General features: G+C 31.4%; 1 protein-coding gene across 1 annotated transcript; it reads left to right on the top strand.

The window, feature by feature from the left end:
• Positions 1-773: 773 nt before the first annotated feature.
• Positions 774-14,352, top strand: LOC137920220 (mitochondrial glutamate carrier 1-like). Its single transcript, XM_068763492.1, has 8 exons — positions 774-1,039; positions 1,577-1,634; positions 6,391-6,525; positions 7,926-8,075; positions 9,344-9,477; positions 10,936-11,128; positions 11,883-12,023; positions 12,504-14,352. Exons 2-8 carry the CDS (start codon positions 1,594-1,596, stop codon positions 12,643-12,645), a joined length of 936 nt encoding a protein of 311 aa, XP_068619593.1. The 5' UTR covers positions 774-1,039; positions 1,577-1,593; the 3' UTR covers positions 12,646-14,352.
• Positions 14,353-15,597: the final 1,245 nt, after the last annotated feature.

The following is a 15,597-nucleotide window of genomic DNA, read 5'->3' as shown; positions in this document are numbered from 1 at the left end:
CATTAATAAATTATTGAAAATTAAGAAATCAATGATTTTTACATTTGCAATAGTAATATTTTTTTACTAATTAGAGACGATTGATTTTTATTTTTCAATTGCTGTCAGATATTACCTAGCAAGTTCCGCTTACAGCTATCAAATCTGACATAAGTCTTAAGTTACCTTACCATATTACCAGTTTTCATTGTTACCCTATATAGAAAAACACCGTGTTTTCTTTATGTTGTATATTACTTTTATGAAATAGTTAAAATTAGTTGTCGCAAATAAATTTCTGATAGTGATTGTACATACAAATGGATAAGTTATTATAGCCGTTACATGATTACGTCGTAAACCGCACAATACCAAATTATTCGTTTAGATATACAAAATATAACAATTTTTTTAATATAATGTTATTAATGAAAAAATTAAAAATAGGAGGAACTTTAACAAAGGCCAATTAAAGTAAAAAAAAAATACCTAACGGATCGACAACATTCATCGTTTTAATCAATGATTTTTAATAACTTGTAAATTTTATTACATTTAAATAACCTTAAAATTTTTTCAATAAATATATTATTGAATTCAATATCAATCTACACAGAAATTCGTCTTAAAAGCAAAATGACGTATAAATTATTTTTGTACGTCATTTGCTTTTATATTATTTGTGTAACATCACATAACTTTTTACTAATTGGATTAACAAATCTAAAAATTGATACTTAACCAAAAAAAGTATTGGCATCTGATTTCAAGTTTATGCGTTTTTCTGTTTTAATAACGTCCAAATTTTACTAAAGATCTAGCAGAAATGAAGTTCTGGTAACACAGCATGCAAAACTAATGTTCAGACTCGATCCCGACTCGACAATCGGGAATTCGTTTCTCACATTTTTTTAATACATAATTTTGAAAATTAGAAGGCTTGCACAGGGCGGATTCATTTACTTACATTTAAATACTCCTAAATTATCAGTGTATCTAATAAATAAAAAATTATCAGTGTATCTAATAAATAAAAAATCTGTACCTGCACAACTGATACGTAAGTACACAGTAGTTAAATAGTCAATTTTCATTAAAATATATAATAGAATAGTATTTCGAGATAGCTCTTCACTTCTTCATTTAATTTAAAGATTTAAATTTTCTCTTCAAGTTTATATCATTGTACAAAATTTAAATGAAAAGTGTGATGAAAAGGTTCGAACATAGTATTGATTTTTAGAGATGCATATATAATCGGGGTAGACATTATAATTATTAGCCTTGAATGCTTAAAATTGAGCTGCTTTTTAATTAAAAAACTGACACATGACTTATTTAATTTTTTTCTTCAATATAATATTACCTAAATATATTTAAAGGCATACAAGGCTTAGACAGGTATATTTTTAATTCCCCTAAATCTAAATCTTTTGTTTTTACATGATCTATTTAAAATATAATTATTTTTATTTTATCATCATCATCATTTTATTATATTTATTTAATATTATTAAAGGAATATATAGCTTTATTTGTACAAAGTGTACAAATCCATAAATAATTTAAAATATGTAATCTGATTATAATTTTACAGAATAAAGAAGAATAATCATGAGCAAGCAGCCAGAAAAACCAAAACAACCTGAATTTCAGTAAGTTAAACTAATTTATTATTTTTAGTAAGTTACTTATATTAAAATAAATTATTTTTGTGTAATAATTTATGTATTTTCTCATAACTAACATAAGTAATATAAGATTACTTAACAAATGTCTCTACATTTGTATTTATCTATTCAACATTTATTTTACTTTCATAACTATTTGAACAGCAAAAATTTTCAGTTGTTAAAAAATACGGATAAAATAATACAATGAACAAATTAATACAATAATTAAAAAATACTGAATTTTATTACCTTTTGAGAAATGATCAAGACTTCGAGCATATTTTCATCAATGACCTTATATATAATGATTCTTGTTTAATTATCAATAATTTTTAAGTGTCGGGTTCTGGATTACCTATTGGTATAATAAAGTGTTACTACATTACATTAAGTGTGAATTTGCATGTAAAATTACCGGATTTCGAAGGCATACTTATTTTGTATGCAGTTATAAAGTACAAATTTGATAATACCTAAAATTTTGCTTTTCAAAAATAAATTATCCATTATGGTAGGAAAAGTGTATAATATGGCTTCAGTTGCACTGCTCTTCTCAATGCTTATAATTTATAAAAAGTTTTCTCAGTATCTTATTCAAACTTCATGAAATGCTATACTGTTTATGATTCCACAAAAGACATGGCACTAGTGGCCAACCCCATAAAATTGATTATTTTTTTATTAATCTGTGTCAAGTATTTTTAAAATTATTGCCACTTAAACAAGAAAATCAATTTAATTCAATGCGGTAGTGAAAGAATTACATTCAATTAAAATTTTTATCTTTTTCACTTTTATTTTACCGTTGGTAAACCATCTACATTGTATTTCTTTCTGTATTATATTTATACTATATTCCTTCTATATTTCTATATTATAAACCACAAACAAAAAATGATACAGACCATTGTATTTCACTGTGAAAAAATAGCACTTTTCGCCAAATCATTTTTACATAAAATAATAAAAATAGGTAATACGGTATTTTGTATATTGAATTATGGAACACCATGTTTATAAAAAAATTGTCTAAAAATAAATTACAATGTCATAATTTTTTGGACCTAATTCTTATAAAGTAAACAGTACATATTTATTAAATGATAAAACTTTTTATTCTTAAATTAAATACAGGTCCAGTATGTATCTGTAAAATTTTGTTTTAATTGCTTCATGTAGATGATCTAACATTTTATTCACATGGAATTAGATTACCAACAAATTATTTTAAGATTTGATTAAAATAATAAATTAAGAAGTTATTATGATTTTCTTCTTAAATTTTTTTAAAAACTGTTTTTGGTCATTTTTTGCATCATTTTTCAAATTTAATGAAATTGTTCTAGTTTATGCTTCATGCCTTCATGTTTCAAAATGAGGAACTTTGTAGACCATTGGAAACCATTCATAGATCATAATGGAACACTTAAGCTTGATACTAAACGATTAGCTATTTTTGGTTAAAAAGTAGTATTACATAAGAATACATTAACATTTTATAGCAATGAAGGACACGTGTTTTATGTTGTGCAATACTTTTTTCATATTGTTATTACTTCTTATCGATTTTGAAATGAGGAAAATAATAGACATATGAAAATAACCATCATAGTCCAGCGAATTGGCAAGTTGAATGTGGCCGGGCCACTTAGCGCATTGAACAGATGGCTGGAGCCTTAAGGTCCTGGAATCGAGAATATGAAACGTAAAATGTAGAAAGTCCACCTATAAGATCAGTAGACCTTGCCTGCCGTCTGAAGGCGCTAGATCGAAAATCTATGTGGAGCTTCTATGTCTAGCAGTGGAGGTTTTTCTAAATGATATATTTATATTTTGTATTGTGCCGCGCCTATTTAATGTCAGTGGCCGATTAATGATGATGATGGTGTCCATTGCGGATGAAGGATGAAGCAGTGGATTTTTTGTAATGTCAGAGTGATAAATATATATATACATATATATATTATATGTGTGTTTGTAACGACTCTAGAAAGTTCCTGTTTTTACTTCTATGTACTTTTGACCGAGCAGTCGATATAGTTCGGAGATCGTTAGAGTTCGGAGTAAAGCGTAAGCACCACTTGAAAAACGTAAATGAGATATTTGATGCATTTGGAGAAGTAGGTTTCTGCTAGCCGATTTAGGCTTTGTGCAGCTTCATCGAAGTTGAGTCCGCGGAAACAGGAGGTCCGCGGACTAAGAATTTACGCTGGATGATCGTACCCCAGTTGCAATGAAGACACATAGGTAGAGGGACTATACCCGTGTTGGTGTATAGCATGGTTGCACAGGCTTATTAAGACTAGGGGCCACTCGGGCAAATCATGGACTGATGGCGGGCCGGCCGCCAGAAGTATAGGTAATTAAAGACAATAAAGAATTGATAATAATTTATTAAAATTAAAAAGAATGGAATTCAATATTTTTCGAATTTACGAGAGTATTATTTTTGCTATCAGCGGGCCACCAGTATTCGACCGGCGGGCCGCATGCGGCCCGCGGTCTGTGCATCCATGGTGTATAGTGTAGTGAATGAGGTGTAGTGAAACTTATGCGGAGCGAGGACTACTCGGCGTTCGGGAGTGACACGGGACCAGACCACCCTAGCTTGAACGCGGGTTAGGCATGCGCGGCCGCGGAGTAATGTGTATAAGAGTGACGATTGTTCTGTGCATCGAGTCCGACGGGGCGCGTAAATTAGAGCATCCTCCTTATTGTTCTCTGGTTGAGTCTCTCTATACCTTTATATTCTTTTTTTCGCAAAACGTGGCCAAATTCTAGAAATGATTTGCTGAATCTTAAATTACTAGATAATAACGATATAAATACGGCGCAACTCAAGTGATATTAGTAGCATTACTCAACACATTTCTAAGGCAGAGACGCGTTTTTGTTCTATCTCTTTTACCCTCTATGTTTCTGCGACTGGAAACACAAAGTATCTTACGAGGCTTTTGTAACTTAATGTCACGGACTCTTCATATCTTAGATAACAATTGCATTGTAGGCCCGGTTATGATTATGCACCATTTATATATAATAATATGCTATACATACCATCTAAATGTATGTCATACAAGCTGATTTAATATTTCTCTTGTAGCGTTGCAGTGTACCCGTATCTATAACTGGCTATGTTGACCTTTGTAATAATAGTCTAAAGTTACCAATGCGTTCAAAGCATCACTTTAAACACATCATTCGCTGTGCAAACTCATAATACGTTTCATTTTAACTAATTACAGACTATTATGTACATTTGCATCTCAAAAATGAACTTTATGCGTTAACAGATACGGCTTAAAACTATCTACCTTTAGAAACTATTATTTTAATAAAGTTCTTTCGGTTTCATTATTAGTTATGCATAATACAAAACAAGATTTACCTTTATAACATATTCTAGCTTGCCTTAAAACTAGTTGTCACGAGGTCGTTATATGTACTCGTAACTATATCAAGTTAACAAAATCGTAAATTAAGTTAAATATATAGCAGAATAAATAGAAATTAAAAATTGTAATATTCTTATCTAATGCCATTAAATAAGACAAACTGATTTGACAGAGGGTAAAAAAGAGTCAAATATTTCATTCAAATCATTAACGGTGAACAATTTATTTATGACGCAGAAGAATGCCTGAAGAACCTAATTTTATATAACATTGTTCGACTTGAAGACGCGCCCAGATCTTAGAAAAGCCGATGACAAACTCAGATGAATTTTTATTTGTGGTCACTTATACAATATTATTAATACAGTAGTGAAACAATTAATTTACAAAATTGATAATTGTGTACAAGTTTAAAAATTGTAATTAAATACAAGAGTCGTTCTGACCGCCAACTTGCTAATACTGACTTACCTCGTAGTCGCTTGCCTCCAAAATATATATTGTAGTGTTTAAATTACTTTCATAAGAATAACGCAATAAAAGTTGTATTGCATTCATAATAGATACGATGTCACTTCTTATGTAATAAAAAAACACAATTGAAAAATAAATTAAGTAAATAATGTTATAGCACATGTATCATTTGTAATTTATGAATACGTAAAAAATGTCATTATTATCTAATGTCCTTATGCATGAAAGCATAATGTTCAGAAATCTAAACATTTGTAAATTAATAAAAGGGACTCGCTCGAGCTCACTTAAATACTCAGTCATTACTTATGTATTTTTTGAGAAATCACTTTTTGTATGCCTCATACTATAGCTTTGTGACAAATGACGATTTCGCACGTGTGAAAATTTCATTCAGGACATTATGCGGCTTCATAGTTGTGGTATAGGTAAAACTATCTTCTCGTTACTAAATTCTGCAAGGCACACCTTTCCGCAGTGTGGGCAACGGAATTTATTGCTGTCGAGCTTCTCCCAGCTAAAGCACTTTATTTAAACTCTTATATAGTAGTTTTGTCTGACCTTTTGATGACCAGTCGTCATTAAGATTCAGTTACATGCAAGCGCTGCACAACAAAACCGTAGTAAATATGTGATAATTTCGAAGAAAAAACCTGTTAGGCATAGTTTTACAATGTACATTATTACGTCATCTTGTTGGCAAATAGACGTACACTGCATGGCGAAAACCTACCTCAAAGATCGGTCTGACGCTGCTTATATTCAGCGACTTCCTTTGACCCTGACTAGGACGCTGTCCACCCGTCAATCACCAATTATCACTTTATACCTATAAATTATACAAATGTATTTTTCCCTTTTCATTGTAGTTTGCTTCCAAAAATTGTCAATGGCAGCATCGCAGGCATCGTTGGCGTGTCAGTGGTATTTCCACTTGACTTGGTTAAAACTCGTCTGCAGAATCAAACCGTGGGTCCTAAAGGTGAAAGGCAATACACAAGCATGTAAGTAATATTTACATTTCATTTTTTTGTCGGAGGGAATGCTTCTGGTTATAATGCCCCGTTTTCTATGGCACGACAAGGCTTTAAAAGGTACGTAGCGATTAACACAAAAAAATTTTGGCCAACTTACGTTTAATACAAACATCATTACGAATAAATATTTCATCGAAGATATTTATAAAAGTTTAATTAGGTTCCTTTGTACTATTAATATTGATATTTATAAGTTCCGAAAAAAGCAAATAATCATTAATACAATTTGGTCTAAATGGCACAAGGTATATTGTCTGTCTAACAAATGTTTGTCCATATAATGTCTGGGTACCCATGGTCTCGGGATCTCTTCTGGAAAACTGGTTAGTGTCTAACGATACTCTCAATGCAGTAGTACAAAATATTGATAAGTATAGTTAAACTATTTCTTTTTTTAACACAGTATAATATTGTAACGTCTATATCAAAATTAATATAATTATGTAAGAACTTCTCACAGGTTGCGATAACGCGATAGATTTCTAAACATGTATAAACACATTGACACAAATAAATAAATAGATTAACAGGTCACATTGACTTATTTCAACGACCCTTGCGCGTCTGCGCAGACTGCAATGGCCATATTGAATTCAAATACAGCATTTTTTATAAAAAAAATATTGATTGTTCAATTAGTATGTATGGTTGAATTTTCATAATGGAAGTATCTAATGTAACGGTTTTAGTCTAAGTTTCCGAAGGAGCCTTGGGACTAACTGTAAAGAAGTCTAGGCTTAACCCTTTCAGGGTTCCGCCACCTCAAACTCTGAGAAGCCAGGAATAATAATGGAAACGGCAATCCGCGTGTCATTATCAGCTTCTTAGGGAATTGCGGGAGTATAGACAATAAGTAATAGACATGGGTCGCAAACTCCGATCATTTTAAAGAGAAGCGTTGCTGGAGTTTCTTCCGACACTTCTACCAGCTTGCTTTCGAATAGCAAAGGTATAAGTCAAAATTCTGTCCTCTCTGGTATCTTTGAGTAGCGGTGCTAAACGGGTGTTATTCATAAGTGACAACCCAAGTCGAGGTCCCCTCCAGGCGGCCCTTGAGCCTAGTTATCCCATGTAGCGTCTCCCAAGTGATCTACGAACTTTGCAGTCTTCTAAACCGGTGAAACTGTAGTATGTTGCCGATAAGACTATAGTCTGCGCCCCTATCCCCTCGAACCCGCGGAATCTGCAAAAGCCACTGCTTCACAAGTCACATAAAAAACAGCAAAAAATTATACAATCCTTGCAATTGCTTATATTTTTATCTATACACTTAACTGTATCTATAACTCATGTATTAATAGTACGTTAACATTTTGTTACTTAATAAAATATTATTTTATGTTCTGTTTGAATGCTTTATTATGTAGGTTGGACTGTTTCAAAAAGACATATCGCGCGGAAGGTTACTTCGGTATGTACCGCGGTTCTGCTGTCAACATCCTGCTCATAACACCAGAGAAGGCAATTAAGCTCGCTGCCAATGACTACTTCCGATACTACCTCACGCGTTCTGATGGGTAAGTTTTAGTTCTGCTTGCAATTAATAACTTTTTACAGAAAAAAAATTTTCTAGAGTTTACCACTACTCAGCTCGAACACACAATTCATTAAGTGCAAAAACAAATACTAATCATCATTTCAACTATACTTCCTCTGTTGGACTTAAGCCTCCATAGGTTTTCAATAGAATCAACGATTTCAACAATGTCGTCTATCAACTGCATAGGAGGCCTTATGTGTAAGACCACATTTCTTATTACTGTCTGACATCAATTTTTTTTCATTAATTTTTAATTTAAAAATAAATATATATGAATAATTAATATGAGTGTTTATTTAGAATACGGTTGGATAATAGAGAATTGCAAATATCATAATCGAATCCGCTGGTACAAATTTGCATAACAACTATGTATCTTGAAATCTAATCTGGTATTATCAAATCGTATTCATGAAGTGATTCTGGTCATATCAAGTAGTGGCGATAGCACATGCCAGGCCCCCAAAAAACCACTGTAAATATTTCACGCATTTTATTATATCATTAAATTTTAAAACCTTTATCAATAATCTACAAAACCGCCGCACCATACTTTAGAGAATTGCAGTGATGACCGAGGAGATAGAGCATTATTTACGAGCACAATCTGTTTCCTTTATCTATCAAATTGAATTATTATGGCATTCTTCTCATTACATAGACAAGTGAACTCTAAATTATCCTATGCAGATAATAATATGTATTTACAGTACCCGGCGATAAATATTGCACATCGACCTTTGGAAAGAGACAATCGGCTAATTTACCTATGTCACGTTTTGTCAGTCGGTCTATTTCGTGCGACAGAGATAACACTCTACGAAGCCGAAATTAGCCGATTGTCTCTTACCAAAGGTCGATGTGCAATATTTATCGCCGGGTACTGTAAATACATATTATTATCTGTACTAGGTATCAGCTGGGTACTGTACAGTACTGTTTTTATTGTACATAAAACCACTGCCGCATTACACTAAACATGTGTACGAGTATGTAACATCATTTCAGTTGTAGGACTTTAACTACTGGACAAAGTCCTCCCGCATGGTAACCAATAGGACCATTTGGAAGCAGCCTGCATTCAGCATCTTCCAATAGGCTTAACAAGGTCATTTGTCCACCTTGTAAGCGGAAGTACATATAGAACTATATAGCTGCTCTTTTGGCCATGTCTATTTGGCTCATCCTTTAATTCATTTGTGACATTTTTATAGTCGCAGTTGTAATAAAATAATAACTTTTTAGGACATTGCCTATTATAAATCAAATGGCAGCTGGTGGTATGGCTGGTGCTTGTCAGATTGTAATCACTACGCCTATGGAGCTCTTGAAGATTCAGATGCAAGATGCTGGAAGGGTAGCTGCTCAGGCTAAAGCTGGTGAGATACTATTTGTTACTTTGTTTTACAGATCATATCTTAATTGTTTCGTTAAAATCTCTATTTTTATAACCATATCTAGTAATTCTACAATCTTTCATCCTTTTTTCCCTCCATACCGATGTCCTGTATCAGCACTTTTTATGATATAATATTTAAGTACTTTTTTAATCAGGCACCCTTAGTCCTATCACTTTACATGAGAATATATTTAGTCTATCAATAATCTAAGCTCCTTTTTTATCTTAATTTTCGTTGTTACATTATTTTAAAAAATCCTTCTCAAAAAACGAATTTCAATTAATACCTGTAACAATATCAAGGTGGAGGTCACCAACGCCTTGGACCGCTCCACTATGTTACCCAACAACTAAATTGTTAACTAAATATGTAGATATTAAAAAAAAAAACAATATTATAGTAATGTAATATAAGTTATTAACCAATTGATTTAAGGACTCTGCCACAATGGTAGAAGCCATTTAATAAAACAGCACCTAATTTTGAAACACCTTCAAGGAAATACATAAATACATTGTGGCTGTACAAAATAAATTCATATGTTATCTAGTCTTCCAGGCTGCACAAACCTCTCATGATTACATTCATTGCTGGAAAAATTATAATATTTTACTATTATCCTTTTGGTGAGGTATAAATGACATCTGTTATTTAGTGAAACATGCTAATTGTAATATTGACTAAACAAAGTTTGAATAAGATATTGATTTGTATTAACCCAGCTATGCAGAGACACTAGTTTTTATTGCGCACCAACTATCAACTGTATGCAATGGGGTTTTGTATCATTTAAACCTTGATTTTATCTGCTCTATTAGTTTGTCATTGAGTTGTAAAATGTATGTATGATTTTTTGATTTACACTTGACAAGCTAATGTGTTATTAATCAATATAGTGTATTGAGCTCTATCTTTACAGTTTTTCTTCACATTATGTGTTAATTGGTTTATTTTTTTCTATCGTTTGTTTATTTTTATTTGTTTTTAAAGAATTTTAAAATTATCGTTGTTAAAAATTTTTGGGTACAAGCTTTTATGAATGATAATATGTAGAAGCTTACTTGCAGCCTGCATGTTTTAAAAAATATATTTCCTAAAATTAACATAATTTGCATTGTTAAACAAGAAAGTTTTTATGTATATCTTATTATCAAATAACAATACAATAAATAACAATACTTTTTATAAAAATTTACTAACTGAATGCTATTAAAATCTATCCTCCTACCTACAAACACCTTAAAAGTAAAATTATTAATGGGTTGATTGTCGACTTGTGCCTCATTTAGTAGGATCATTAAAAAGGTCCATGAACAGCACGTCCTCTTAGAAGTTATTTTCTATTTATTCAAATAAAAAATTAGTATCAAAGCGTTAGTCTATAAGATTTGCTAAAATACTAAATATAAAATAAAATATAAATTATCGTTATTCCAGAGGGTCGGACAATTGAACGTATCACCGCTACGCAGTTAACCAAGAGGTTAATTAAGGAGCGCGGCATATTCGGCCTCTACAAAGGCGTCACAGCAACTGCCGCAAGAGACATTTCCTTCAGTGTGGTCTACTTCCCCATGTTCGCAATGCTCAACGCACTTGGAGCCACCGATAAATCACAACCACCATTCTGGTAACTTTATTTTATAATACTTTATACAATTTTGCATTTGGCAAATAACCTGAATATCACCCTAATGTAGACAATGCACAGTTTTTATTTAGTGTGGCTATAAATACGGTTACTCTAGAAAAAAAAGATATTTAATTTAAATTTTACATGGCTGATTTTCATATGAACCTTGTTTTCTCATTTTCGCCCCATTCGGAGTTAAATATTTTTGTCGTGTTAAAATGACTTGGATTGATAGAGAGAACCAAGTTGCAGTAATAACAAAACATGAAGTAGGGATGGAGCCAAATGCTCACCATTAACTTGGCATTGGTCGAATATATGTGCATTATTAAGAATATTGTGTTCGAGTAACATTTTCCCTTAATTCTACTTAGTAATACTAAATTGTAAATATTAAAAAAATATATATTTTATTTATACACTGGTTACAAAGTCTTACTTTTCAGTACCCCAAGTGTTCACCATAGCAATCTGTCTGTTGCTATTCTCATCCAGAGAGTTCCAGATACCTTTTTAATGTCATTGTCACACCAAAAGCGCTCTCTTCCTTGTCTTCTCTTATAAGCTAGGGCAACATTCTGTCCAACGCTGTGCATAGAACTTTTCCATTTTCGCCTAAAATTAATTAAATAAATCCTTACAAATGAACATACATGTTTATAAATACATAATTCAAAATAATTAAATGAGAGACTATACTAAAAAATCAAGTACTGTTTAAGTTTTTAACTGGAAAAATTAATGTTTACAGGTGGTCATTCTTGTCTGGATGCGCCAGTGGATCGACGGCAGCGCTGGCAGTAAATCCTATGGACGTCATCAAAACTAGAATGCAGACACTCACCAAAGGCACCGGTGAACGACAGTACTCGTCCATAATGGATTGCCTTCTGTGAGTTGTTATTTTTAAATAATATTCATCAACATAAAATGTACAACATGCCATGTAGTGGCAAGTTGAAGTGACAATAGGCACGCTATATAGCAAGCAAAACTATAGCCCCTGCGACTCAGATGTTCCGGAGTAGAGACCATGGACCGACAAGCCCAGCACAGGATGTTCAGTCACAAGGTCGGCAGACAATTACATTGTGAGTGAAGGTCGTAAGAATCATTGCAAGACCTGTTATCTTGTTCTTTGAGGGGAAACTGGTTTGTAGTGTGTGCTTATCGGCTGATATGATGATGATAGGTTTCGAGGCGTTTACAGCTTCTACGGCAAACTGATGTTTCACTATGTTCTTAATACTATGGAACTAGATAATCGTGGATTCGAATACCTGATCGCCGATTACTAATGTTGTCACATCTTGAATGTTTATATAATAATATCGTTCTTGTAACAGTATATAATCTTCTGGTTTTTTTACAGAACGACATGGAAAAATGAAGGTGTTACCGCATTCTTCAAAGGCGGCGCTTGCCGTGTGATGGTGATTGCTCCGCTATTCGGCATAGCGCAAACTGTCTATTATCTAGGCATTGCTGAGTATTTACTAGGTTACAAGTCTTAATTTAATCTAAAACATTTAATGTGAACAATGAAAAATAATAATTCGGCTGTATAGTTTTGAAAAAACGATTGTTAATTAATTTGATTTGATCAAAATGTTCCTACAAGGTGCAAATGATTTCTTCTAAGTTTGTTTGCTTTATACAATTTTGTTCGACGAATACACCAGCTAATGTATTAAATAATTTGTGATTAATATTGAGTATTGAAATGTATTTATTATTTTATTAGAATCATATTAAATTGATTTGATACAATAACATTACGCTTCATGTGTATCACAAAGATCTATTGTATGTCATATAATTTTTGATTATGGTAAGTCAATTATTACTATACAAATCTGATTTATCTACAGTCAATATGTACATGTATGGAGGTAATAGCCGTTATCTAGAGTAGATTACCATTCTGTTATTTATTTTTTTATACAATGACTAATGTATATTTATTATAAAAATAATCTGTTATTTATGTGCTTGAATCATAAGTAAAGGGGTTTGTTGTTTAAAGGTATGATTATATGCTTTCTAGTGCGTTTATTATGATATTTAACTTTTTTGCAATTTCTTGTGTTAGTTTTGATCACATATTTTGATATTTGTAATAATTTGCTTTTTAATACTTCAAAATACTCTCCATTTTTAATATTGTTAATCGATGTCAATCAAAGATGGCTGTTTAACTATCAATTGGTATTCACGATGATAAGTGTTATTAACTCAAATATATATTTGTAATATGTGTAGAGATGTTGTTACGTGTTCAATTAATGTGTTGACAATAATCACACGCGAAATACAAAACGGGTGTTAGCGTAATCATTGTAATTATATTGTAACAAAATCAAGAATTTACTACTTTGTTACAGTATTATACATTGTTAATATTGATAATAGCTTGAACAGTTTAGCTGTTGGTAATTTAGGAAGAGATCAGGAATATTTAATAAAAGACGTAAAGTATATATATATAAAAAGTGCAAAAGACTTTAATTATTATAAAAATAAATAACTTTTAAAGCTTATTCTACTACAAATCTTATAAAATACATACAATTTCATTAACCCCATAGATTCATTTCATTGAAACCAATATTTAATTGGTACATAATATACACTTTTCGATGAACTCTTAATGTTTTAACTTTCAATCGGTCATGACCAATATTTTACTTTCAATTTATTTACATTTAGTTATAAATATATTCTTAAAATTTATAACAATGTAACATTGAACCCGATACTCAAATTAACTTTAATTTGTATTTATTTTGATCAAGTTGAAAGTTTAATAAAGGGTTAAGGCTTAATTATAGTGAAATTTTTATAATAATTTCTGTCACATATGGTCTCTTCAAACACTTCCTTTTTTATTTGCATGCTTCCATTAACCTAATAGGCTTTAATTATACCACAATTAAGCTTCCCCTTATAAAATGTACGGTATATAATATAATAAACGCTTAATTTAGTGCAATTACTTATATTTAAAATAAAAAATGCGTCTAAAATTCCATTTGGCCACAAGCCAGTGATAAGTGACCTGCCAAATATTTATAAAAATATAGTATGGAGCTAGTCAAATATTTTGTGTAAACTGTCATTCAATATTTGGTTATTTCTTTGGGATTGGAATTGAAGAAAAATCTAATAATAAATTATGCTGCTTGTTTTAGATGTAGAAGTTCAATAAAAATATGAGAAGATTGGAATTGTTCTCTTATTATTTTCCGAAATATATTTATAATACATTTAACAACATAAAAATAATTGTTTAGTTTTGTTTGGAATCTATTGTATAAAGTGGTATATGGTATATACACAGGTATATGGTAGACGTAATTATATATAACAGCTCATTTGTTAAATGGAGCTTATTCCAAAACAGACATGAATTTCCCTTTCGCTTTAATAAACACTTATTAAGTTGCCACTGTTCAATACATAGCAAGTATTATTGTAACAAAAAGATTTAGCCTATTATTTAATTAGCCTGTTTCTTATATAACTAATCATATATTTCTTTATACTGAAATCAAGATTCATCGCAATTTTTACAGTAAAAAGTGAGCGAGGTTTGGTTAATCTGAATATAAAATTCTTAGTTCACAACAATGTGGTGTTTTCAACGTGTTAAAAGAATAAGCATTAGCATCATCATTGTTTCAGCCGGAAGAAATCCGTAGGTAGACATAGGACTTCTCCACAATAAAGCAGACTAACCGCGTTACCGTTGATTTTATGACAGTAATAAAAACAGTGCTTATCAAACCAGTGCACTGTTGTGGACTCCACCTGCTGCGCAAAATGTCGGTCATTACCGCCACAGCTTAATGAGGAGTTAATTTTTTTTAACTTGAAAGAAATCTTTTGTTACCTTTCCTGTCTGGTTAAATTGTATAAAAACACTGAGTGAATTACCAATTTTTATGATTAAAAACGATTCGCTACAAACGAATTGCTGATTCAGTAATACGTGGTACATTTTTATGGTTTAAATATTGCTGTGTCAAATTAAATAAATAAAATTTTCAAGTACAAAAATATCTTCCCGGTTTTAATATGGACGATTTTTTTCTTTGTTTTTTAAAAACTATATTTTATTCTGCTTAATACATTAAAAGACAATACTAAACGGTTTCAACCACTTTAAAAAAAAAATTAGAATTCTATGACATCGTAGAAGCTTACACGCGTTAAACCGGTTTTTGGAAACTACCACTCTTATACCCCTCAAAAATTAACGTAAATGCAAAGCGGACTGTAACATAACTGGCGACGCCTGAATTCAAATCCTCGTTTCAATTTGAATTTGAATGTGCAAGAATTATTTTAAGCAAAGTATTGTGGCAGTAGTAGCCAGCAATACTAAGCGTTCTTACATGACGGCTATAAGCTCTATTACAAGAAGTCTAAAGATAACGCCGGCATCTATAATAAAATTATGCCTG

The sequence above is a fragment of the Battus philenor genome, unplaced genomic scaffold (genome assembly GCF_028537555.1).
Source record: "Battus philenor isolate CCGP_79_NKW_IND1 unplaced genomic scaffold, ilBatPhil1.0.hap1 SCAF_18, whole genome shotgun sequence".
In the NCBI taxonomy this organism is placed as follows: Eukaryota; Metazoa; Arthropoda; class Insecta; order Lepidoptera; family Papilionidae; genus Battus; species Battus philenor.
The sequence above is the reverse complement of the archived record's forward strand: the minus strand, read 5'-3'. Positions and strand labels throughout refer to the sequence as shown.

Bases quoted from the DNA above. Each gene is read 5' to 3' on its own strand.
- LOC137920220 (XM_068763492.1), top strand. From the start codon at position 1,594: ATGAGCAAGCAGCCAGAAAAACCAAAACAACCTGAATTTCA. The intron at 9,478-10,935 runs GTGAGATACTAT...TCGTTATTCCAG, and splicing joins AGCTGCTCAGGCTAAAGCTG to AGGGTCGGACAATTGAACGT. The intron at 11,129-11,882 runs GTAACTTTATTT...TAATGTTTACAG, and splicing joins AAATCACAACCACCATTCTG to GTGGTCATTCTTGTCTGGAT.